Source organism: Psittacula echo (assembly GCF_963264785.1).
Source record: "Psittacula echo genome assembly, chromosome: 1".
Taxonomy (NCBI): domain Eukaryota; kingdom Metazoa; phylum Chordata; class Aves; order Psittaciformes; family Psittacidae; genus Psittacula; species Psittacula echo.
The window spans coordinates 160,360,269-160,387,818 of record NC_137735.1 but is presented as its reverse complement, the minus strand read 5'-3'; the positions used below and the strand labels follow the sequence as shown (position 1 = coordinate 160,387,818).

Genomic DNA, 27,550 nt, shown 5'->3' with positions numbered 1-27,550 from the left:
ACATCAACAATAACATTTGATTTACAGTTCTAACAAAACACAGAAGTAGAGATCACCTGCTATCAACTTCTGCATGATTGGCATATTCACATTTGAAACAGCTATCATGCACACTGGCTGCAAGGCTCTTCTGCATTGTGAGTTTCTGAAAGAGTTGGTTTTTTTTGTAGTAGTACTAGGACTATCAGACCTATTACTGAAAGTGACCATCTTAGAGAGGTGGCCTTTCAGCAAAGCAGCAACACACAGATTGCATTTGAATTGTGTTGTGACATTTTAAATTGTACATGAGATGGTGCAGAGAAAAGAGCACAAAAATAACCCAAACAAAACCAATCCCCAACTTTGAAATCTGAACCAGAACAAATAAATCACAATTATTAAATACTAAACAATCGGTAGTGTATTAAAAGTAACAAATCTGTAGATAGTGTCACCACCGGTTAGAAACAACTCTTACACTGCATCGGGTCAATTGTGAAAGTCACGCTCCCCTGTCTCTAGAGTTCAGCAGCTAGCAACAGAAATTCTACTAGTAAGCCCATGTTCTGTAACACAGATGAGGCAAACAAAGAGCATCGTGGAAGCTTGATCCTGGACATGGAGACTATAATCTCAAGGACTGGTAGACTCATAGACACAAAGAAGCTAGGTGACAATGCCATATATTCTACTTTTCTCTGCAAGAAGAAAGTGACACAAGAGACTTTCAGGGAAGTGATCAGAAAGCTGAAAACTCTGAGAATAGAAGTTATGATTTTATAAAAACTGACATGGGTACAAAAATGTTTCATTATTATACCCAGTAGATGTTCTATCTTCATTACTAAATTAAACAGACTTAGTATATGCAGGTAAATCCCAAATAAGCACATGAAGCCTTTATATAGAGGTATGTATTACAGTTGACTTGATTTTAGCATCTTTTGTTCTCTCCAAGGAGGCTGTGTGAAAGGAAAGGTTTTTGCATTTCTATCAGGTTTCCATAACTGGAAATTTCTTTCACGGGAGTTCATTTAAAATGTTCAGCTAGCTATATACCAGAGTTTCTCATTGTTAACAACCTGACTTTCATAAAACTTCTATGTAAATAGGTTGCCATATTTTACAGACAAGCAACTAAAATCTAGAAAAATCACTCCTGTTAAAAATGTCAGGAGTGCACAATTGAAATATGTGGACCATGGCTGTTTGTGTTATTTTTAATAAGTGCAATTTTTATGGCACTTAGTACGTTCCAAGTACAGCTCTATCTAACCTGCAAATTCCCAAGATGGTAAGAGCTGCCTTACACACTGCATTGCACTAAAAAAACACCCAAAACCAAACACAAAGAAAGAAAAAAACAAAATAAAAAAGGAAGAAATACTTCATAGTCCCCTTCTGGTTAAGATAAGTGAAATTTTTGTTAATATGAACTTACAAAAAATTACACTTTTATGTTGTCATGGGCACAAGAACTACATTCACCATTCCGCATGAGCACCTGCCTCTTCTGGAAGACCAGACTTTTTCCCTTCTGTGCACTTCTGCTCAGTGGAAGACCAAATTCATTCCAGACTGGAGCAAAGTCTGAGCTCAAAGAACAGTTTTGCCTGTGGATGACACACACAATGCTGTTCTTTATCTGTTCTTCAAAAAGTTTCATGTGAACCTTGTGATGGATAAGGCATTATTATCTGTAATTAGAAAGAAATCCAACCATAATTCCAAAATTTAAAGTAATACCCACATAGATGTGAGGGAGCAGAGTGAAAGTTCAGCTCATGCATGGCTGCTGCTCAACCTTCCCCACATAACTGTCACTATCATAAGCTTTGGCTATGTAACAGCATGTGTACACACACATAAGTAATGTAACAGACTGCTATTAGGTTAGGTGGTATTTTAAAGAGTGTATTAATGACGCCAAAATTAAAGAGAGAACTCTGTATTTTACCTTGGATTTACCAGCCATAAATCTTCACAGACAACTTCATGCCTGGCTCTGTTGAATTACTCAGTGCCCCACAGCACAGTCCAGCCACCAGTAAGCCATTTTATGTTCCCATGTGCTTATAACCATAAAGTTCTAATGGCTTCTTTCACCTGGCTTTCTGACGCCGCCACCAGCAGGCCCCGGGCTGTCCCCTTCCCCTCAGGAACCCCGACTGCCCGCCCCAGGACCGGACGCTCCCAGTGCCGAACGGAGCCCACACACTGTCTCCCCTCACCGCGGGGCACCGGGGGCCCGACGCTGCCAAGCAGCCATGCGCGGGAAAGTGGCGCGGGCCACGTGACTGGGCGCTGGCGGCGGGTCGAGGCGGTCCGTGTGGAGCGGGGAGCCATGGCGGTCACGCCGTGGGGATTCCGCATCGTGGCGGGGGGCCACGAGGACGACGACAGCGACGAGGACGGCTGGGATATCGGCTTCGTGCGGCAGGAGCCGCTGGTGGGGCCAGCTGGGGTGAACCGGGGTCTGCGGCGGGGCGGGCGCGGAGCGGGGGAGTGCGGCCTGATGCCGCGGTAAGAGCGTGGGGCTCGGTGGGTCTCACTGAGGAGGGGCTGCGGCTGGTGCCCTCTCTGCGGTTATTTCCCAGCAGGGTAGTGGTGGTGTGCCTTCAATAGAGAAGTACAGAAAACCTCTACTAACAGCCCCCACCCACCCCCCCTCCCCAAACTAAAGTTTGGGGGGTTGTTTTCCTACATAAAACCTTAATGTGTGTATAAAGCACTTTTTAACAACAGACCCAGGCCCCTGTTTCATCGCGAGAATAAATTTGAAAGCAACCAGAGGCCTATAAAGCTGTTTAAAAAACTGTGAGACTGCTGCCAACGTGAAGATTGAAGTGGTTTTGTTGCATCTTACAGGTGTGAGGCGTCTGGTAGTGTGAGGTGGAGGCAGATTTGCAAGACACTGTAGCCCTTGGTTTGTCTTGTGGCTGGAACTGGAGAATGGAAGTAGCTCAATATTTGCTGAAGTTTATAGTCAGGTTTTCAGAGTTTTGATCTTTGAACTGAGGTTCCCCTTCAGAGATATGTGTTATTTGGAAATTGTTGGCTGAGTAGGACAAAAATAGGGCTAAATTATGATATTGGCTGTGTCTTAACCTTTGGTTTTTCTAGATATTGAGCACTTAGTAAAACCTTTACAAAAAATGTTGGAAAGAAAGACTACAATGTGCTGGGGAAAACTCTATAATTCTCAGTTCTTACGATGTCAAAACCTGTTGTGAAATAGGACTTCTTGCCATACCCGCTTATGCCTGCAAAGAAACTAGTGAATAGTTTTCCACTTACAGGTTTTGTATAATCTAGATAACGGCAGTAGTGATCTTCAGCTGCATCTGTAGCTTTAATAGAGACCGAGTGATGGTTTTGAAAGAAACTTGAGTCAGGCAACCGTCTGGTGCATAAACTAGTCTTTTCGTCAGGGCATTTTTGAGCCAAATCATTCATGATGCAGCAGCACAAGTACCTCTGCCACAACAGGAGCGGCAGGAAAGAGGAACAGTAACCATTTCCAGCAGTGGATTCATGCTGTATTAAGCCAGACAGCTAGTCACAGAGCTACATTGCCCCAAACTCTCAATTTTTATGTCTGATAGATATATGTTTTAATGCTGTGATTCCAACATGTGAAATGTACAAAAAAGGTACAGAAATCTGTTGTAAAGTTTTTCTATACCAAAAGATGAAAAATAATCTAAACTGAAATTAAACACCATTAAGAAAAACTGAGAGCAGAATAGGAGGATAGTAGGTTGTTGAGAAAGAAGCTTTTTCAGAGAATGGAACCTTTCAGAAAAGTCAGATTTAAAACTTACATTTTACAGCAGACCCATAGCAGTTGTACAGAGATGTAAGAATAAAAGTTCTACCTTGCTCCTCGCCCCCCCTTCTCTGCTTTGTCCTTAAAGGGATCATTGGTGCTTTTACACTGAAATCAAGCTTTAGTTTTTACCTTAAAACAGGTACTGGGTTTTGACATAATTTTTCTTTCCCTATCTAGGAGTTGGATCAAATGTTGCAGGCGGAAAAGAATGAAGCATTAAAGAAGGCTCTGTTTTGTGGTGATGTGTCATTAATTGAAGAACTCTTAAACTCTGGTAAGGAAAGTCAGTTATGAAGTTGAATTTTTTAATTTTTAATTAAACTTGGCAAGAATTCTAAAGCTTAAGAGTTTCTTGTTTCACAGTAACGTGTAGAGTGCATGTAGGAGTATGTGAATATTTCCAATACAGGATACAAACTCTTACTTTAAAAATCAAATTACTTTTTTAGTGACTCAGCATCCGGTATTCCGGCAAAGTCCTTCTAATTTCTATTTCTTTTATCAGCCAAGAGCACTGAAAATGGATAAAACTGTAACACGTGAACTATGAAATAAGGTGTTTCTTTGTTTTCAGATGCATCTTTAACCTGAAAATAACAATTACAAACACTGAATTTGAGGTGGTTTAAATTGAGAGTGAGAATTCAGTGGGTGGTTTTACGTTAGTGTTGAAGGTTGCTGGGGGAGAAGTTGGCAGGAAGGGGAGGCTGACATTTTTTCTTATAATGTTCCCCCAGTTTGGAAATTCCATTTTTGTTTTTTTCTCAGTCACAGCACTGTTAAGTTTCTGGTATGTGCCCTGTATAATACTGCTGTCCTGGCAACATCAGCTGGACAAAGATTCTGTGTTTCTGAAAGGTCTGATAGGGTTTATGTGGCATTTCTCACTAAAAAGTAGTTTGTCTTAAAACTAAAAGCCTTTCTCCCTGTTCTGTTTCTCAGTAATTGTGTGTAATGTGTTTCTGTTATTCAGTGTTAGGAGGACTGGATCACTTACTGAAGCATCCAGGGCAATCAAAAACTGCATAGCTGAGTTGACCTGCCTAGTGATAATTGTCAGGAAGTTCTGCTTGAGCAAGCAAGCAGAATATGGTAACCAAGAGCTTGTTCTCTGAGGAAAATCTGTTTTATGGCAGGAAGAAAATAGTTTCCTAGTTAGCAGTGAGTTTCTCTGAGACAAAACGATGGCATTCCTTGCCCTTTTAGAAGACAACTGTTTCTCACCACAGTGGAGGAATGATTTTAAATTAAGTAAAAACTATGAGGCTGAAACGCAGAAGTATAATACAGAGTGAAATACATCTTCTGTCTTTCTTTGGGAAAATATGATCTTTTTATAGAGTTTTTTGCAGTCTCTGTGCATCAAATTACGTAATTGTTTTGCTGTAGCCATCCATATTTAATTGCTGGTATTGCAGCCCAACAGCAATAATTCACTTTCCATGTTGATGCCTGTTACATAATGAGCAGTTCTATGCCATTGGAAGATGGTGATAGGTATCTGTAAGAGTGTAAGGTCAGGCCAGAGGTTCCTTTAGTCCTGTATGTCCTGTCTCCTGAAATGCACAAAACAGTATCACAAAGAGAATCTGTCATTTCCTGAAAATAGGATTAACAGTAAATTTTGAACCATAAAGTACTGTCCTGCAAAGCAATAGAACACAATGCCTCTAACAGGAAGGTGTTTCTGGAGAAAGGTAACATTGTCCGTCAGAGGATTGATGCTCAGTCAGATTAAATCTTTGCCTCCAAAGTTGCCTTTAGTGTATGTTCAGTAGAGCTTGTAGGAGGCTTGCTACCACCACTCAACCAAACGTGGTTTGTGTTAGAAGCGTATTTCCTAGCAACAGTTGGGGCCATTCTTTCAGATAGAGTGAGAACATGTTTTCTTCTGGCTTGCTTAGATACTGCTCTAAGAATCTGGTGCTGAGGCATTTTTACAGAGCTCCTTTAGGAGATGGACAAGCACAATGTCTTCTCTTACCCCTCCTATAAGATGGCAACATACTAAGAAGTGTGTGTCACACAAAGTAATGCAAGCAAGTAACAAGTTCAGATAGGACTTGTGTTTATTGGTCTACTTTGGGAGTAAAATACTTAAAACCATGTAATTCATAAATTTGTTTTCCTCAAATGGTATTAAAAATTACGACGTCATGACAGTTTAGGCTGATCAAAGATGTAGCTACAGTGAAATCCTCTTTCATGTTTTCATTCAGCCATTCAGCAGTCTGTGCTACTCTTAACCTTGCATGAGTGCTAGAACTTGTGATCTTTTGTGAGCCAGTTCAAGGAATTAAACTAGTAGTAAACTGGAGCGGGTGTGCGTAATTTTTTCAGCCAGTTTAGGACTCTGAACGGAATCAGATGAGAACCGTAGCTGGCCTAGCAGTGGGAGACATCAGCAGCTTTGATTTAACTCAGAAATCAGTACATCTATTAGAGAGAAGTCTTGTAGACAAAAGCATTTTAGAACTTTTCCCTCAGGTAAATTGGGTCTGAATGTGAATGAATTATAATACTAAGAGCTGTTCTTAAACTTAAGAGTTTTGAGACTTCTTTTATTTTGGTGTCAAACATTAAATTATTTAGCAAAAAGAGGTACGTAGAGGTTGCTTGTAATTCTTCAGGCATTCCCTTGTTAACCTTTCTGAACTTGAGGTTACATTTTTCTCTATAAAAACAGCCTTTCTACCATAACTGTTTTTAGCTACAGTCAACAAAATACCTGAAAGAGATACCAGAGAAACTGTAGTAATCATAGAAAGAATGTAATTCTTCTTTTGTTGTTCTTTTGCTTCATTTATTCACATGCTTCATATAGTTTCTGCTGTAGAGCTCATCTGGAGCCACAGTGTATTTCTCCCTATTGCTGATTAAAGAGGAGGATATTTATGTGTAACTCAGATTGTAAGAAATAATGTTCCATATGCTTTGCTGCCCAGACATAATTTGTGAGGATACGTGACTGAAAAGCTCCTCTGCTGATGCCCACAGTGGTACACAGCAAGGTAATGGCAGGTGGGGGAGCCCAAATACCCTGGCCTAGCTCTTCCATTGCCCATCATGGAAACCATCAGCCCGTTACAAGCCTATCTCCACAAGCCCAGAGATGCAGAGCAGCCCAAGGGTGGGCAGGAGCACACATTATGGAGTCAGCGGAAAGGACTCCCCAGGCTGTCATGGGATCCCTTGTGCCTGGGTGCCAGTGACTGTAAAGACAGGAGTGAGTGAAAGGACGTGCCAGCCATAGGAGTGGGACTGGGGCTCGGAGGCCTGTGTGTCTGTGATGCCAGCAGCTGGCAGAGGTAGACATATCCCAAAGGGGAGCAGTATGAAACCATTGCTGCTGTGTGAGTTCATATGAGTGCTCTGTCTGTGTTCATCAGCGTGGCCTGTGTGTGCCTGCAGGGAATACATGCTCAGCATCAGTATTGATTGGACATTGGGTTGTAGAGCTGTGGCAGCTGTACATCCAACTCTGGCTGTTGGATCTGGCCTGATTTTTCACTGTAAATTTTTTTCAGGTCTTCTCTGTTGCCTTATAAGACTTCTTTAAATGCTAAAATAATGCTGCTTAGTTCAGGAACAGCTTCAGGAGAGAGTCTGGATAGTAACCAAGGGGAGGCATTTTCTAGTTCAGTTAACAACTCCGATAACCATGCAGCCAAGAAGCAACATGACTGTTACTGTTTCAGTTAATCCTTTCCTTATCTTCCTCTCATACTCTAGCTGATTTTGTGTACTGCAGGCACACTGGAATGCTGTGGCATGAAGGACTGCAGCTAGTATGTATGCATTGCTAAGAAGGATTGATCATGAATTCTGTGGCTTGTGGGTGTTAAAGAGGTGTTAGAATGCTTCAACACCTGGCTTTCATTGAATATTTCTTCTTTACTGATTGCTTCTATGACTTCAGTGATCCAAAACAGCTGAAGAATAAATCCAAGAGCAGTGACTTGTTACTCCCTCAGCTTTGATGACTTTATGTTGCCACACTGAGCACAGCTTTAACAAACTACCGATACAGGGAGGGTAAATGCACATTTTGTATCAAAAGGTATGCATGTAGCTCAACTGTCACAAATTTCTTAGGAGATGGGGTTTTTTGGTTTGTTTTTTTTTTTAAAGCTGTCTCTTGTCAAGAAGTGGGTTTGATTATCCGTAATCACTTTCTGATTAATATAGAACCAGCTGATAGAAACTGTTGTAGAGGAAGTAATATTTGAGGAAGGATTGACGGAAAGATGATTCCTCTTACTGCAAAATGTATAGAAATTATTATCTGAAAGTTGTCAGATGAGTATCTCAGGCTGGTGCTTGGTACTTGGTGAATTTGGGAGGGCTCTCTGGCAAGTTTTCTTCTAGCCATAAGAAGATGTGGCCATTCTAAAGGATAATAAATCTGGTGATTGTGACTGGATCTTGCATAATCTTCTATTTCTTCTTTCTATCGAGATGGTATTTTGTTAGTACGGAACGCAAAACTTGTACCTGTTAATGAACTGCCTTGCAATGCAGAGAATAAAAGGAGCTGTGAAGCAGGAAAACCCTAGTCAGTATGATCTTAATTACCTGACAAGCAATTTGCTTCCATAGCTTGGCTTGGAAAGAATCAAAATTTTTCATTTTGATTGAAGAAAGCTACTGCACATAAGTGGAGAGAATGGAAATTCTGTGCACTTCTCTGAAAAAAAAAAGAAAATCATCTAAGTAATAAATTTAGCTGTAAAAATAATTTCATTGTAGTCTTTTTGTGCTACAGAACTTCCTGAGTTGAGAACTGAGCTTCCTCAGTGTCAGTTCTAAAAGTTGTTTGCTGATGTCCTAGATAAAGGTGTATTAGAAATGTAAAAATGGTCTAAGAAACTTCTCTCTCTAGGACTAAACACAGTGTGTAGCCTTTGTAGTGATAAGTATTGAGAGTAAAATTTATAACAAGTATGTTTATTGTGGTACAGTTTTATGATTTTATTATCTTAAATTTTGACAGGTGTAAACATAGAATCTAGCTTTCAGTTTGGATGGACTCCCCTGATGTGTGCTGCCAGTGTGGCTGACTCTGCGGTAGTGCGTCTTCTTCTGGACAGAGGTGCTAATGCATGTTTTGAAATAGGTAAGATGTGAATGAACAGTACTGGTTAGTAATGCTCAGTACCAGACATTTCCTGTCCTTATTTTCTTTTTACATATATAGGGAAAAAAAATCAAAATTCACAGGGGAAAGGGGGCCTAGTCTAGATTTCAGAGTTTTGAAGTGAAGTAGTAGTTTTAAAGTAAAAATTGTGTTCTTGGAACTGATGTGGAATCAGTAGATGGGTTTTCTTGTTGTTTCTCTCTCATTCTGTCTTCTTCACCCTCTACCTCCCAACCTCCAAGTACTTTTTTAAAAATAAATCATTTGGAAATATTTGTTCAAGAATTTTAGACCAAAGTTGGACAGCTAAAACTTCCTTTGTTTGATCCTGTTACGAAGTATGTACACACAGAAACCAGATAGAATCCTGAAGAACAGGAATAACTTTTCAGTTTCTGGGAAACTAATGTGGACTTTTCTAAAACTAGAGCACTTTTTTCTATAAAGTGAAAACTGTTCTTCAGTGTCTTGCTAAATCACTGTTTTCTGTGAGAGTTCAGTGGAGCTTCGAAGTAATCTCAGTTCCTCTATCAATTATAATGGCATAATAATAACTTTTTCTTACTTAAATTGTTGTTATTTTCCTTCTTTTTCATTATGTTGGAAGATTTATTGAAGTTAAAGAAAACCCACAGCAATACAGAAGAAACATATGACACACAATACTGCCAAGTACATGAAAGCAGTAATTGTATTATCCAATAACTTGTCAATATTTGTAATAGTAGTAGACTGAAGTGCAGATGATACAAATCTACCTCAGAAAATTTTCTTGGGCTTCTTAGCAGCTGATCAGAGTATGAGGTTAGAGTAGATTGCCTGCACCAAAAGCAATCATGCCTTCAAATTACTGTCGTTGTAGCCAACTTTGAACTTCCACGTGGCTGCCTATACCTACAGCTGCCTACAACTCACACCTGATCCTTCTTGATGGCTATAGAGAGCTATAAATGGTGCAGAAACTGCTGTGGGCAGTAGTTGTGGCTGACCAGTTAACCAACATGCGTGTCATGTTTCTTCAGTGTGTGACCAAATGTGTTTGCCCTCAGTGACACTTTGCTGCTAGGATCAGGTTTCTTAGCTTGTTTCCCTAGTAGTTTGTGTAGTGAAACAGTAAGTAGCTGGAGCATATGTAGCAGACCACTGTCCAGCCAGGAAGTCTTGCAAAGCGCTGATTTAGGCCAGGCCATATGTGTTCAGTAAAGTTATGCCATCCTAAAATGCTACTAAATGTCACCAGTTGTCCTGCTTTTTTTACATCAGTAGACAAGCACATAACTGATCCTATGCTAATTATCCTATAATGCTTATAATCCTAATAATAGCTATACTGTTAATCACCTTTTGTCATGTTTCAGTCTTCTTTCTAAGTGGTTAATTAATTTTACCCCTTTTGTAGTCATGAAGAGCAAGGAACTAAAGTAATATTCACTGTGTGATGGGATCAGAATGCAGAAGCCTTGGAATAAATTCACTGGCTCATCTGGGTTTTTCAGCTAGGCTGAACATAAGCTGATCTTTTTTGCAGCCTCTTAACTAGTTTTTCTCAGCAGAAGAGAAACCTGAGAATTCTGAAGTGTTTCTTCCCCTTCTTCTCTTGCTCACATGTATGAGCTATGAGTATGCTAACAGAAATTAATTTCCCTCTCTTTATCATTACCTGAAATACTGAATACAAATGTAACTACGGGTGCCTCATAAACACCATTCCCAGATTAATGGTGCTTATTACTGCCTTTGCTCGGTGTCCTGACATCTTTTCATTCATGTTGTTATTGATAACTAAGTTAACCATTTGAATAAAAATCTGTCAGTGTATCGATTAATTTACTAAAATGTTGGTTGTTTATTGTTCAGGAGTTCAGGTGACTCTCTTAAACTGAAATTTTCATTTAACATTGTTTTATGTGTGTTAGAACTTTTACAGGAGGAGTTGGTAATTAGAAGATGGTATATTAAGAAACAGATGAATCTGAATGCTAAACTAAGGTCTTTGGTGTCAGGGGCAAGAAGTGGAAAGAAAGTAAAGCAGAGAGGGGTCAAGTACAGAACAAACTTTCCATGTTTAAATAATACCTGACCTCAGTTGAAGAATAAAAGTGTTAATATATACACAGTCTTAAAATATCTACAAGAGAATAAGAAAATACATTGTAACACTTCATGATATGGTCTGAAGTAGGTACAGCTAAAATTATACTCGTTAAAACATATTGTTAAAGGCATGTTTGAACTTGTTCACAAGTTTGTGCAACAGGCAAAATGGGCAGTTATTCAAATGGCAGTCTTCTAGTTGACTCTCGGGCCAGCTGACTCGCTGAGGTCCTTGAGGTGTGATGCTTCCCACATCTCTAGGAGAACCATAGGAAAGGAGATCTCCCCTGTTCTGTGGACAGACAGCAGTGGTGTAGAATTCTTATTTGTGAGCCAAGGTGGCATGTAACACCCAGCTGCCTTCAGAGCTGGAGCAACTACACTGGTTCCTCCTCATGAGTCTTTATGGACTGTGTAGGTGTTCTTTAAATACACATCTAAATCCCAGCTTTTAATCTTTCTCTGGCCACTACTGTACCTCAGTATTCTAGTAAATTTACTTCCTTCTCCTTCAGCCATATAATAAAGCCTTGTTACTTGAACTGTCCTTTATATCCCCATATATCCCCTCTGTTCTCCATAGAACTTATGTTGCTATGTTTTTATAATACATTTCATGCACTTTTTTATCTATTGCAGTTAATTTTATTTAATTTGTTTCTTCCCTTGACTGTATTTTGGGGAGAGGTGGAGAGGAACAGGGAGTGAATCTACTAGTGTGAAACAAGATTTGAGGAGCAAGCACCTATAGTTAAGCTTCTACTGGTCTGGGGGAGCTACTTAAGAGGTATCCTAAACTTCAGTAGGATTAGACGCTTTACTACTGCCATTCACTGTTACCTTTCTGAGTATCTTCTCAGATGCCTTTACCTTTCCTGATAATTCTAGTGACTTTCGCTGGAAGGAAAACAAATTTCTTACCCTTTTCTAAATATTTTAGAGTATCAGAACCCGATTAACAAGTCTAGCAAATGTAAAGGCTTTTAAAGGAGCTTCTGGATTAGCATAGTATTTACATTTACACAAGTAATTCTCTAACTGCAAATTTCAAAACAGATAAGTACACTGTGCTGATGGCAGCATGTACCGCACATACTTCAGAGGAAAACGTCTTGAAGACTGTAGAACTGCTGCTGTCAAGGAATGCTGACCCTAACCTTACTTGCAGGTACCAAAAAAAACCCCATGTCTGTGAATACATCATAAAATTTAATACTAATATACAGAGACATCGTTATAACATAGTGTACTTCATTGGTTTTTTGTAACTTCGCTGCTGCCTCTATATAAGGAAAGATTAATGTCCAGATATTCATTTCTCCTTGTATAGCCATTTGTCTGAGTAAATAAGACTATGATCAGTATTAATTGTTTGTCAAAATTAAGTATGTTCCTCAGCTGAACAAGATATAAATTTAAGATAAAAACTACTCCTAATAGTTCGGTTGACTGCAATATAAGGGCAGGAAGTATGTCCTCTGCCTTTCACAAATAATACTGTCTCTTTTGTATGAGGATGTAAATTAAATCATTTAATTCTTTATTTAGATTCATGTTCTCCTTTTGAGCTTTATGTGGGTATCTAGCTATATTCCTTTCACAGAATCTATTTCTCCTATAGAAAAAGAAAACTTCTCGGTAAATAAAATGCATTTATTCTAGTACAATCTGGAATAATCCGGATTGAAAGGAGATTTAACCTTTTGAAAACAAGTAACAGCTTGTTTCTGGAATTACCACTTCGTGTCTCAGGAGTCTGAAGCAGTGCATTGTGAGATGTCTGTAGTCTTATGCAATGTTTCATTTTGCATCAAGAAGAGATTCTGGGCTGAGCCAAGATAAACTCTCCTCCCTCTGCTGGAAGAAAAGATACTGCTTGGGTCAAATTGAAACAGCTTGGTTTTCAACTAACTGAAATTTATTTTTTATACCAGAGCTCTTTCATCACATTACCTGAGATATGTAGACTGTATAGCCCCCTGAAAGAACAGAATTGGAGTCTTGATGGTTCTCATTAATAGAATTCAATCACTCTGAGCCCTGAACCTCACAGTATTGTTGCCATTAGACAGCTGAATGCTAGATAAACATCTGCTTTAAAAAAAGGGGGAAATCATAACATTATGAAACTTTGTCCTGAGTGTTTGAAATCATAAAACAGAGTGCAAAGCTGCAGGTTTACATTTGGAAAGGGCTTTGGTTAAACTTTGGGAGAAAAAAAAAGTTTTGATTCTGACACAAGAGATGGGAATTTTAAGGGCAAAACTTTATGCGTAAACTTAGAATATGTTATGCATAGTTGGTCTTTATGTACAAATATTTATTTGATATCTCTTTGTTTCCTAAGAATCCTGTGCTAACAGGAGTGATGCTTGCATGTGTCAGATGCAGTGTCCACTTGTGGGTTTTTTCACTTTTGCAATAGTAGTCTTTCTCAAATGAAAAGATAGAGAGTGACAATAAGAAATGTCGTATTTGTACCAAACAAAAGTAGAAGTTACATGGCAAGGTCTGGATTTATCAGAAATCCTTATGCTACGTTTATTCCTTTCTGGTATTTGACGTCTGTGCATACCTCTCCATCATTACACCTGCTCGGACAGCAGCTGCTGCTTCTCATGCACTTCTTCCACTGTGTTCTGAAACAAAGGGATGAAACGCATCGAACCAGCTTCTGTGAAGATAAGATGTCAGAGCAGGCCCTCTGCGTGGCACTGTAGTTCCATTCACCCGTTTCATTAGAGCAAGCAATATGTTCTGTAGGAGAGCATCAGAACTGTCAGTGAGTTTAGATTATTGTGAGAGTACTTCCTCTATGATCAGTTTACCACAGGAGTTAAGAACTACGGCTCACATAATTTGCCTGTCTTTGAACCTAAGAATTGGAACGATTTGTGGAAGTTTCTCTTTTGTCCGCCGATAGCTGAAATGTGCGTGAATGCAGAGCTTGCATATAAGATAGAGTTTAGTGTTTGCCCTTTTGCAGTTGTGCTGTCAGGGCACCCATTAAGCTTTTCTATTTCATGTCCTTCGGTGATACACAGAAACTTGCAAACTTTTGTCTAATTCATGAACTGTTCATGGGGTGGGGAAGGGTTAGTAAGAAATAAAATGATTTTTCAAATGCAGTCTGAGAAAGAAGATGAGTTTAGGAGTGGGTAGGTAGATGGTCTCTTTGTGATAGGATGGTGTACTGAGGAGAAGGTGTTCAGTAGAGTAACTTCCAATATTCTTGCCAAATCAAAATTGGGAACTGAATATGGATGGCTGTAAAAACAGTTTTGTTGATGATGAACATAGTGTAGCAAAGCATAAGTTCTAACTGAAGAGTTTTGAAAGGTGAACAAGAAATAAGGTAATGGCTAGGTGAAACAAGAAGGCATTGTAAGAACTCCTGTGTATAGCGTTTGTAGAGCTACTACAGTCTGAATGCTTCAATTAAGTGAATGCTAACTTGAAAAATTTCTTCTGCTTATCTTGTATCTTTCACCTCCCTCTTGCTCCAAAATGTAAATTATATACTTTGTCCTTTTGTAAGGCCTGGACAGATTTAAGCGGTCTTAAAAAAAAATAAAATCTCTTTTAACCTGCGGTGCTTCCTTGAAGGTATGCTGGGTTTTATTAACATTAAGCTGTGATTTTGTTTTAGGCAGAATGAGGAGGCATGACCAACTGATAACTAAATTACTGCTTCTAGAATTACATGTCATAGGCTGTTTAGTAAATATGAATTTCAGTGACTACGTCCTCCAAGTTCTTGTTTACATAAGTAGACTAAAATAAGCCTAATGGGTTTGGGGGTAAGGAGAGTGTTTTGATTGATGTTTCATGCTAATGGTTCTTTGTTAGAAGAAGGTACAAACAGGTGAATGGCTGAAGTCGTCTTTATTTTGACATAATAATCTGCTGTTCTGTATGGGATTAGGTGGTGTTTGATTGTATGGCTTTTTTTTTTTCCTCTTTAAATTTCTGGCACAGTTGGGTCCTAGTCAGTGACCAAGCCTCTCTTCAGTGTTTCTGCTCTAAAATAGTTATGAATTTTATATATGTTTAAAGAAAAGTCTTCATAAAATGTTGGGGTTTTTTTTTTGTCTCTTCTTAGTGTATTGTAAGAGCTAGACTTTTGTCTGTCTTTTGTCATTGTACATATTAAAAGTTGAGCTTGAAGCATACTATCATGTATGCATATACGTGCAAATATGATCACTGCTCAGATCTGCTTTTAACTTGCCTATGTATGCTCACTTATGCTTGCAATCAGAGCAGTTTTGAGGAGTATCAAAAATGGTTTCATGATGAAAATTTTGGTCTAATTTGCCCTCTTGAGAAGATGATAATGGAAGGAGGAAGTTGTCATTGCATTATTCCGCAATTCACAAAGTAGGTCTCTCTTCATGTTTCATAGTCAGAATAAAGCAGTTGTGTAACACCTCAATTTCAGCAAGAAATTCATTGCTCCTGATAAGATAGTAAGTTTGTACTGCCACTAATGATCTAAAAGACATTGATGTGATCATTGTGTGATAGTTAACCACGCCAAAAGCAACAAATACCTTTCAGTAAAGGTAAATAGCCTGGGAAAAGTTAAAGCGTGACAGTGTATTTTACAGTCGGGGCAAGAAAATGAGGGAATTTAATACTGATTGAGTCAAGATCTTCAGTCCACCTCAGAGCAAAAAATACCTTGTTAGGTTTTGCTCTATTTACTTCATACTTTTCAGAGATTTTTCTATTCTAGCACTATGAACTTAGGATAGAAGGGCTAAATGTAAAAAAATCAAAGTGCAAAATTACGTTTACAAAGTAGTGTTCATCTGGGCTATGTCCATACATCTTTTATCCCCTGTTATCCGATTAGGGAGAAGTCAGAAACATGGTAAATGTGCAAGTTTTGTGAGTTGGAAGAGTGGCTTTTGAACATTAAATGATGAGTCTTGTTCATGAGGTCTTTTGGTAGGGGGAAAGAGTGTAGACACCAAAATAGATGATTGTACTTTTCCCAGCTGGTATTGACTATATGGTGGTAGTGACACTGTTGATCACAGTTTCTGGGCAGAGGTGTAGCATACTCAGGGACAGTAGAAATATTAGATGCTATTTTTAACAGAGGCATTCTGACAGTGTACTGTGGTGTCATGGAATGTCACCTGAGCAGCCTTTGTGTAAAACAGAAACAAGACCTACCCTGAAATCCATTAGCATTGTATCAGCAACATTCTATCCAATTAAACTTCCCATCATTGCCACTGGCTTACCCTGATCATGGGTTATTTGTATAGAATTGATTTGGGTTTTGTATGTGACAGTATGTAATTACACATAAATTTTGTGCTTTAATTGCCCTTTCATTAGGAAGGTGGAGTGGATTTCATGTTTATGTGGTGAATTTCTTAACTGCAGACTTTACCCCTAGTTGAAAGTTGAAAGTAAAGTTGAAAGCAGTGTGAGAAGTTTCTGATGACGTGGATAACTCACTAGTTTTTAACTAAACCAGCTTGCTTGTAAAAATGTGGTGCAGTAAGGATGTAGGAGGACAGGGCAAGATGATTGTGAATGTCATAGTGAAGAGTTCTTCCATCCCCATTCTTCCATTGCTAATCATTTTTATATTGTTAATCTTCATGCTAGTTCCTTTCATAATCACATCCTTTGTGTGTTTCTAGTCATATGAAGATGACTTTGTAGCTTTCTACCTTTGCACCTCTGTGTGCTATGGAACTTAGTTGCAGGTTTTTTTAATTTTAAAACAATCATGTGAACAGAGTTCAGAAACAGAAAAGTACAATAACTGGCAAACTAAAATGAAGCTTAAAACTAGGGAACCTGAAACTAAGCTGTCAGCTTTTCCAACCCAGTCTTCTTAGAGAACTGTACATTTCATTCTCCTAACAAGTTCTGCTTGTTAAATGAGATAGAAGACTCTCCTGTCTTGCTCCAGCAGACAGTGCCTAGAAAAAGTATATTGCTGCTCACAGTATACTAAAGTATGTTCTTCCAGTAGTACTTATACTACCTGTTTCCTGCCTTGTTGCTTAAAACCCCAATAAGCCAGCAAATGGGCAAATAGCTTACCTTCTGTTGCTGTGGACGCACTGTTACTGCTTCATTTCTCAGTTCCAGGCTTAATGTACAGAACTGGAGTGGTGAAACTGGCTCCCAAAGCTTCTGAAGATGCTTCCTGTTTATCTGAAGCAGCATTCAGTTTTCAGATGAGTAGACTAAATATTGGTGTCATGTAGCATCATTTCCTTGCTTTGGGGTCTCAATAAGAAAAGATTGAGGCTAAACTCGTAAGGTTAAATTGTTTTCTACCTGCTATATTTTTTGTAATGTGAGTAATACATTGGTCTAGTTAATAGACATACATCCAGTTAGGAGTCTTTACATAAGGCTTGTACTTCTCAAGATCGCCAGCTTGAAATACTGATTTTCTATAGATGCCTCCCTGATGGAAGGAAACTGTCTAGATGGAAGACAACTTCTCTTTCTCTCCTCCGTCTTCTTGAATTTTCTGGAAAGATGAACGCTGTTCTGCTTGAGAGTGACATCCCAAACATGCACATGTGTGTTTTTCAGGTGTGGTGAATTCTGTGGCACAGTCAGCTTAATGGTAATAGACAAGTACTCGGGACATTTTTCAGTGAGATTGCTAGTTATCACTGTATCACCTGGTTTTGTTATGGCTTGTGTTTATCCAGGGTAGAAGGCTCTGAGTGGTGGCTTTTAGGGCTGGTCTGTTCATCTTGCTCTCTTGTCATTATATTTTGTCCCATTTTTTTGACAGGAGAAGTGGGCCTGTAAGAAGCTCTGGTTGTATCTTTGTGTAGTTGTCACATACAAAATTTTGGATGGCCCTAAAAGCTGAAAAAACTTTTCATTTTGTCTTTTTCTCCAGCCTTAACATAAAAGCTGGGAGACCTGAAGATGAAAACAAACAAGAAAACCCCTTTTCATTTGCATGAGACCAGTGAAGCATTTCTTGGTTTTTATTTAGGTGCTGCAATAGCTGGAAGCAAACGCAGTTGAAGCAGACATGCTTAATTAATGAATTGTGTATGTCTTTCAAGATTTTTATTTATTTACAGACTGTGACTTGTGTATCATATTCAATATGGGCAAATGTCATGTTGCGAATTGTGCCACACAAAGGGCTTTGCAAGTGTTTGGACAAGAAGGTCATCTGCAAGCCGGATTGCTGAAACACAAATGCCTGTACAGCTTTCCGAGATGATGAAAGGATCCTTCAGATCTTTTATCCTGATGATTATCACTACAATTTCTACGTACATTTTTAAATTGCAGAAAGATTTACAAATGCATTTAATTTCTCTTCAACTTTAGCAAGAAACAGTGGATTTGGCATCTTAAATCTTGCTGCTGTACTTGTGAGGGTTCTTTGCAGGGTTAGGAAAAAAAGATTTTTGTTTTCCCTAATGCCCCAGTCTCCCTCTTGTGGACGTACATGTAAATAGACGTTGCTTTCTGAGGTGGTGGCCAAGACACTAAATGATACGCCTGTGTATGTGTTGGTGTGTAAATGCAATGGCAAAAATGACCTCTTGCTCCCCAACAGGGAGGTGCTGGTTGGAAATGTGATGCTCTAGGGCAGCTTTGGTTGTAGTGATCATGAGATGGTCGAGTTCAAGATCCTCAGGACAGTGAGAAGAGCGTGCAGCAAGCTCACTGCCCTGAACTTCAACAGAGCAGACTTTGGCCTCTTCAGGAACTTGCTTAGTAAGGTTCCATGGGATATAGCGCTAGAGGGCAGGGGGGCCCAAGATTGTTGGTTGTTATTCAAGGATCACCTGCTACAAGCTCAGGAGTGTTGCGTCCCAAATAGAAGGAAGTGCAGCAGGAGGGCCAGGAGACCTTGAATGGATAAGGAATTGCTGAGGAGCTTAGAAGGGAAAAAAGAGGCTTATAAAAAGTTGGAAGCAAGGGCAGGCGGCCTGGAAAGAATACAGGGATGTTGTCTGGGAAGCTAGGGACCAGGTTAGGAAATCTAAGGCCCAGTTAGAATTAAACTTGGCTAGGGATGTTAAAGATAACAGGAAGGGATTCTATAGATAACGTAACCTGGGCTGCATCAAAAGGACTGTGACCAGCAGGTCGAAGGAGGTGCTCCTGTCCCTCTACTCTGCTCTGGTAAGACCTCACTTGGAGTATTGTGTGTAGTTCTGGTGTCCTCAACATAAAAAGGACATGGAACTGTTGGAACAAGTCCAGAGAAGGGCCACGAGGATGATCAGGGGACTGGAACACCTCCCGTATGAAGACAGGGTGAGAAAGTTGGAGCTGTTCAGCCTGGAGAAGAGAAGGCTGCGTGGAGACCTCATAGCAGCCTTGTATCTGAAGGGAGCCTATAAGGATGCTGGGGAGGGACTCTTCATTAGGGACTGTAGTGATAGGACAAGGGGTAATGGGTTCAAACTTAAACGGGGGAAGTTTAGATTGGCTATAAGGAGGAGGTTCTTTACTGTTACGGTGGTGAGGCACTGGAATGGGTTGCCCAGGGAAGCTGTGAATGCTCCATCCCTGGCAGTGTTCAAGGCCAGGTTGGACAAAGCCTTGGGTGACATGGTTTAGTGTGAGGTGTCGCTGCCCATGGCAGTGGGGTTGGAACTAGATGATCTTAAGGTCCTTTCCAACCCTAACTATTCTATGATTCTATGATTTATGCTCGCTATGTTTCCATATTGAAACAGCTTATAGCCTTTGAAATTAAAACTCAAACATTAAAATGGAAAACTGGAAGTACTGATTGTTCAAGTTGGTGGACCTCCTAAATGTCATGTTTATTGGGTTTTACTTAAAAGTGGAGAAGCTTTTTCAATGGCTTTGCTGCTGTTGAGTTTTTGCCTTGATTTCAGATAACCTGTCTGCAGTACTGTACAGATGTAACTACTGCATTTTGTTCTTCGTAGAAAAGACTGTTCTGTAGCCTCTGGACTTCAGTATTTTTTTCTTTGGGAAAGCAGAAGGTAATTTGAAGGTAGTAGTATGTGCAGGTTCAAAAAAAAAAAAAAAAGGCCAAAAATGTTACGAGCGGAAGAAGTTAAAACAAAAAAATTGTTTTGCAGTCGTATGTAAGTACTTCAAAGATGATAGCATGGAAAGTCTGTCAAAGGCTACTTGCCACTGAATAGAAGTGAGTGTGGGGGTGAGTGTCTGCAAGTTTGATTTCTGTTGCCACAAATGAAGTTTAAATCATCTTCTGTTCATTCTTTAAAATACAGATATCTGTAGATGCCTGTAGATGTCCGTATGTATACATCTGTATCTCACTGTCTCATCAAGTTACAGGAGCAGACTGTAGTATTTTTCTGTATTTTTAAAGTAATCATCATAGGATTACAGGGTAATTCAGGTCAGAAGGGACCTCAGGAGGTCACTAGTCTAACGTCTTCATTAAAGCCACCTCTGCTGTGACATTTGGCTAGGTTGCCATCTGGTCTTGAAACCCGGCAAAGCTGGAGATTATAGAACTTCTCTGCGCAACCAGTTCCCCTGATAGAGTGTACCCCACGGTAACAATGTGTCCTTATGTTCAGTGAGAACTTCTGCTTTTGCAGTGTTGATGGACTAAATTGAACTACTTTATGCGAGTTTTTTCATTTCATTACGAAGTTCCTTTCTCTTATTGCCTGTAAGTCTTGAAGACCTTTCATTGTGCTTATTTCCAAGTAACTGGCTATTTTTCCCTAAGACTCTTTCAAATTTGTAATATGACTGGATTTTTTCAGTGCACTTTTAACTGTATTTGCATAAGACAAAATATTATCCTTCAGCAAATGAGCAATAGCAAGGAAAGATGGTCAGAGCCTTCTAGCAACTGCTAGCAACTCCAGAAGGAGTCAGAAGTTCTGTATTTCAGGATAGCTGCTTTGGTATGCATATGTAGTGACAGGACAAGGGGTAACGGGTTAAAACTTAAACAGGGGAATTAGAAGATTGGATATAAGGAAGAAATTCTTTACTGAGAGGGTGGTGAGGCACTGGAATGGGTTGCCCAGGGAGGTTGTGAGTGCTCCATCCTTGGCGGTGTTCAAGGCCAGGCTGGATGAGGCCTTGGGTGGCATGGTTTAGTGTGGGGTGTCCCTGCCCATGGCAGGGGGGTTGAAACTAGATGATCTTAAGGTCCTTTCCAACCCTAACTATTCTATGATTCTATGCTTTTGGTGGTCCCTCTAGTGGTCGGTATTGAACTTACTATTAAGAAACTTGGAAAAAGAGTGATCCTCCCCTCAAGTATAGTCTTAACAAGAGAGAATAATCTTTTGACGGTACGTGTTTGACACAGCTGTAAATTAAAAGTAATAGATGGTAGTTTTTCAGGAATTATGTTTCATTTTAAGATACAATAAATTTTAACTGAACATCACTAGTAAAATATTTTAGCTTAAATCTGATTACTTCATAGTGACCAGAAACTCCTTATCTTTCTCCTCCAATACTGCTTTTTTTTTATTCTGCAATTTTATTCCACCAGAGAATAGGAAAGATACTTTTCTAACAGGAGCTTTTGAGCAAAAGGTTTTTTTCTCTCAAAGTGTGCAGAGCAATTCACAGTGGCTTCATCTTATAAGCATCTCAATAGAAGCATAAGATCAACAGACTGTTATCATGGGTTTGGGATATAAAAAAAAAAAGAAACAGTAATGGGAAAGATGGTGTCTAAGTAGTTTCTCAGCATTTGTAAGAATTAGTAATGCATGAGTAATATACGTAGGAGAGAACGCTTCAACACATACACTTCTGGGGACAGAAAACAAATGAGATAAAGGAAAAAAAATATTTTGATGTGCATTTAGTTTTACTACTTGAAAAGTTAAGATTTTTCTGTATGGTATTTGTATGTAGTTGTCTGAAAACTCCTCCTAGGCATACTCGGGGGGGGGTCTGAGTATTGGTAGTACATGCGCATTCTGGCTATTGCACTGCTCCTCTGCACACCCGCAAGAGTTGTGTGACCTGAGATTCTTTTGCTTACATTGGATTTATCAGAGATGGTTTTGCATGTATGTACATAGTTGTTGTTCTTAATATTCTTTCTCTTAAATACTTAGTTATGATTTATAACTTGTACTCTGTGAAATTGCATATTTCTCTTCAGAGCTTTGATGTAAGTTGAACTGTATGTAGAACACATCACTTAAGCTGTATCTTTGAAAAATAATTTTTGAGGTAAAAAATGAGTCTCTGCCACCTTTTTTAATACTGAGGGGAAAAATGGGTGATTTGCTGATATTCTGTGTTTTCAGTAGTGTGAAAATTGGAATCAGCAGTTAATGCCCATTCCCTTTTTCTTGGGCCAGACTGTGCTAAATGGGAGGCCTGCTGGATCTGTGGCAGCAGCAGGAGGGATGATCTGTGAAAACTGGGTTTGTGTAGTTTGTAACCAAACCAGAAATGGTTTAGTCACCAAACTGCTGTGTTTCATATCTGGGACATGTTAAGGTTATTTGTGTGCTACTTGAATTTAGAGGTGATAAAGCAATGTGGTGGTTTGGGGGGTTTTTCGGTTTGGTTTATTTTTTTAACTTTTTCTTCCAAAAGTACTATAGATCTATATTGTAAGCTCCTGGAAAAGAGTTGTTTAGTTTCTTCAAAGTTTCCTTCTTGTGAAGGACAACAATTGCCTTCTTGACTTTATTTCAATCAGAAAATAAATGTAAACTCTTGAAATATTTTAAAGGTTTCTAACTGGACATAAATGAGTTGCTGAATGTATTAAGTTGACTCTTGTGCTGAAGCACGAATGTTGTGTCTTGGACTTTCACCCTCTGCTTAGTTCTTCTAAAGACCGAGAATCTTTACACGGTTGAGGTGCTCTGCTTGATAATGCAGTTGGATTTTGTTATCCAGAAATAATTTTTTTCGCTTGTCACATTTTCTTTTAGGAGACAAATGACTCCTCTGATGTATGCAGCTCGAAAAGGCTATCCTCATGTTGTTGCTCTTCTTGTTGCTCATGGAGCACACATAAATGCCCAAGATGGCAATGGATATTCAGTAAGTGATTTACTTCTCTGTGTTGTAATTAACAATAAAAACATTAAAAAGCAAGAACCCACAAACTTGTTTCTAAGTACAGCATTCTCTGAAATACTTATTGGTATATTCTGCTTTAACACCGCTTTGAGATTCTTTTGCATTAGTTATCTTTGTCTCCAAATTCTGCTGTGTGAGAATTTTGATGGTTACAGTATTGATTGAACCTCTGTTCTTTCATGTTCCATATGTAAACTTGGTAAAAAGGAGTTGTTCTTTGCAGGCATTGATATGGGCAGCACAGCATGGACATAAAAATGTAATTTTTAAGTTGCTTGAGCTGGGAGCTGACAAAAATCTACAGACTAAGGATGAGAAAACAGCAGCAGAGATAGCAAAAATCAATAAATATTCAGAGGTATTTAATTTCTCTTTGAAATGCATAATCTGTGATTTGCCTCAAAAATCTGATCATTAATTGTATAATTTTCTGTAGAAGTGTTAATTTAATAACTAAATTTAGCACCTACTTGAATACTTATGCTATTACATCTCTATACACTATTTAATCTATATAGGTCTGTTACACCAAACTTTTCACAGGGCTTTAAATGCTATATAGAAATGTTTTGGGAACCTTCCCCCCCCCCCCCCCCCCCTTTGAATCTTTGAATCTTTGATTCAGATTTAGAATACAGAGCAAGGGATTATTCATGTTAGAAATGTTGAGATGAGAAGTAGAAAAAATGATATATTGGGTTTTTCCTGTTTGCCAAAATGTGTGAGAGAACATGGGTATCTAACTGATTTGCAGTGTATAGTTTCTAATTGAATTTAAAAACGGGGGGGTTGGTACTGGCTATCTTCAAAATCCATTCTCAGGAGGGAAGGTGTAATATAATGTAAATTGATCAGATCACTGGAAGAGCAGCCACTAATTATCAGTGTAGAGTGACAGCTACTGAAGGTAACAGACAGTCTCCTAAGATAGATCTTTTCACTGCTGTTACCAGATGATGCACAGTGGATCAGTCGATCCAGATTTCTGTGTATTTTGCTTTGAGTTGCTCTTGCCAATGATATGGCTTTTTGCAGTGGCTCTTCAAAAATGTATAATTCACTCAAATGAATTGTAATTCACTTTACAGTTTCTTTTTCTTTCTTGGCTTTTTTGAGGTTTTTTTGATTTATTTTTTTTTCCCTGTCAGACTCCAGGACTAGGCAGGAACAAAAATGATAACTATGCACAAAGTTGTCAGTGTAGGCTAGCAAGATCACTGTCTGAGGCTCAGTGATCTGTTAGCTCAGGTTACTGGAAGGGGGGGCTACAAATGCATTCTGTCTTTAATAAATTACTTGTCCATCAGGCTATGGCCATATAATCTTATAACACAACTTTCTCTGACATCGAGGGACTACAGGCTCCTCAGGCTTGAGAGATAGGTCTTGCCTCTTGACCTGGAACACTAACTTTCACTCAATTACTGCAAAGTCTTGCAGATGATACTGAGATATTTAGTGGTCAGGAGCTTTTTCCACCTTGGGGATCTGCTCTTAAGGCTGTTGACAGCCCAAGAAGCTGTCATACAGACTATGTCTATAGAAACTGTATCTGCGAGTGGAGATATTTTTCTTACCTACTGTACTGGGTTTGGCTGGAATGGAGTTACTTTTCTTTCCAGCAGCCTGTATGGTGCTGTGTTGTGGGTTTCTGACCAAAACAATGTTGTTAGCACGCCAGTATTTTAGCTATTGCTGAGTGCTGGTGAAACATCAAAGCCTTCTCTGGTTTTCATTCTTCTCCCCACCTCCGGCCAGTCGGCTGGGAGGGAGCAAGAGGTTGGGAGGGGGAACAGCCAGGGTAGCTTACCTCAGCTGACCAGAAGGATGCTCCATACCGTCAGCAATAAAACTATGGGGAGATTTTTTTTCTAAAGTAGCCACTGCTTGGAAACTGGCTGGGCATTGGTCTGCTGGTGGCAGATCATGAGTGATTACCTTTGCATCACTTAAGCTTTTGTGGTTTTTTTTTTTCCCCTTCACTTACTAATATGCATGTATCTCAACCCATGAATGTTGTCGTACTTTTTACCCTTCTCATTCTCCCCTATCCTGCTGGGGGAAGATAAGCAAGCAACTGAGTAGGGGCTTATTTGACAGCCAGAGTCAACCCACCATTCATACATGTATGTATGGGTGTGTGTATGTATGGCTGTTCACCTGAATTTCAGGAAAGTGGCTTCACCATTCCTTTAGGCTTATTGAGGTCCTATTTGTTTTGCTGAATTTTTTGGTAACTATCTCAAAACTCACACAGGGGCAGTTCATTTTCTGGAATCCATCGCTGATGCATAGTGACGTCTGGCAGAAGGCTTGCTTCTATTATCAGTTGAAAGAATCTCCATCTGTCAGATACAGTTAAATTAGGTAGTTGTAAATTGCTGAATGTTGGGTCCATATATGCATTGGAAATGGAGATATTAAAATACTTGTGTGCCTCATGCTCTTATTATTGCCTTGAGTTTGTAGAACTCTTGTCTACAAACCAGAAAAAATAGTATATCGGTGTATTGCTGCTTCTGTAGTGGCAGATACTAACTTTTTTTGACTTAAGTTAGATGTGCTGTTTTGCTCTGTGTCAGTTCGTTGTGGTGGAATTCAGACATGCTTTGGATAAACTGGGCTTAGTCTTAACTGTTCATTGTAGTTTTATGCTTTAGAGAAGAAGTGCAGATATTTCATGTTCCTTGTAAGTAGTAATTTATGATTATGTTTATCATCTTATTCCTTTGTATTTCTTTATGCATTTTGAATTTGAATAATAATTAATTCATTTTGGCTCTTCCAGATTTATAATTTACTATCTTTGGCTGCACATCATTTGAAAGGGAGATCCCATGAAACAATGAAGGGGGAAGCTATCTGCGGATTTATGACAGCTGCCCCTGACCAAGGAATTGGGTAAATACAGTCATAGTGTAATTTTACCTTATAAGCATTCCTAAGAGATTGTATTTGTTTGTGTCAGTGATGAAATTGTACTGATGTGTATTGTTTGGAGTGTTACCAAGAGAACACAATAAGTATATTAATGTACTATTAATTTTTCAAGATTGCAAAGTTCCTTTGCATTATAAACAAAGAGCATGCTGTAGATCTTTCATTCCTCTCATTTGATGTAAAGTATAGTAGAGCCAGGATGCAGTCCCCCTTCAGTTCATTTCAGCCCCTTTAAATGTGTATGCACCCCTGTTGCATACTCTTTGTTGTTCTGAATTTGACATTAGATTTTTTTTTTTATGCTTTCACTGACTGCCTGTTTTCAGCTTCATGCCACTAGGAAGAGCTGTGCCTTTTTTCCTGCATATGTCCAAGTCAAAATAAGCACACAGTTACATAGTTCAACTCTAGAACTTTTTGCATGGTATGCTCCTGGCCCTGAAGATTGCAGGTGTCCTGTGGCTGAAGTCAGCCCCTGCTTCAGCACTTTCAAAGACCTCTCATATTGTTTTCGTCCCAGAACATGTTGGTTAACAAGTTCTCAACAAACCATCCACTTACTTCCTTGAGCTTGAGCTGTGTGGTCTTGAGAAGACAAATTCCAGTGCCACTAGTCTGTTCTGGTTTGTCAGATGGATTCTTTATGTCCCTGCTCAGCCAGGTCGTTCTGAATTAGACATGCCCTAGTTTTGTATCGTTACTGCCATCATTGACAGCAGTTCACACTGAGGTAGTCTCAGACAGAGTACCTCAGTTTGAACAAAGCCTCGCCAGGTTCTGTTGCTAGATGAATGTATTTGTCAGTCAGATTTTCATTCTCTGGTGCTTCAACCACAATCATCTTAGAGATACTTCAGATTCCTAAAGGTGTTGTTCTGGATATATCTCCCAATCTATGAACCAGGTCTCCCATGAGATCTGTCTGATCCTTGGGGATCATCTTTTGAGTCCCTGTATACTTGACAGGAAGGTGACATTCTTTTAAATAGATCAGTCTTCTGGTACTCTTCAGAAAGGCTCATACTCCTAGATAGAGTATGTACTTAATGACCTCAGTGCTAAAACAGATTCTCCTTTTCTAAGCAGGTTTGGGTTCTCTAGGAAGTTACTCAGGCTTTTTCTGGTGTAAGGAGATAAACTAACACTACGCAGCAGTTATCCATATAGATTTAGTGCTGTTGAAACCTGATGGTGGCTTGAGGACATTCTGCCAGTGTTTGGTTAGTCTTGGTAAGTTTTTAAAGTCAGGCACTGGAATCCTGAAGCCCACTTAAAATAGTTTGTGGCAGCCAGATGTCTAGCTATGCAAATGTAATTCTTTATTAGGCAATAATTGGGCTTCCAGGATTGCACAATATGCCAGTAGTCTTTTTCTAAACAATACAGGTTTTCTCTGTCAGATGAGAAACTGATTTGTTTGTATGAACAGACATTTCTGTCAAGCTCAAGGATTTTTGTGTTAACAGTAGCTAGTTCTGATGTTTCATAACTTTGAGCATTTCTGGTAATGAGTA

General features: G+C 39.2%; 1 protein-coding gene across 1 annotated transcript in view; it reads left to right on the top strand.

The window, feature by feature from the left end:
• Positions 1-2,326: 2,326 nt before the first annotated feature.
• ASZ1 (ankyrin repeat, SAM and basic leucine zipper domain containing 1) overlaps positions 2,327-27,550 on the top strand; it is a gene marked incomplete at both ends in the record, with an annotated part of 43,182 nt that continues 17,958 nt past the window's right edge. Inside the window, 7 exons of the mRNA XM_080636669.1 lie at positions 2,327-2,431; positions 3,992-4,088; positions 8,808-8,930; positions 12,102-12,213; positions 22,946-23,057; positions 23,320-23,454; positions 25,885-25,997. Coding sequence (XP_080492795.1) covers positions 2,327-2,431; positions 3,992-4,088; positions 8,808-8,930; positions 12,102-12,213; positions 22,946-23,057; positions 23,320-23,454; positions 25,885-25,997 — 797 coding nt within the window. The remainder of the gene's footprint in view (positions 2,432-3,991; positions 4,089-8,807; positions 8,931-12,101; positions 12,214-22,945; positions 23,058-23,319; positions 23,455-25,884; positions 25,998-27,550) is intronic.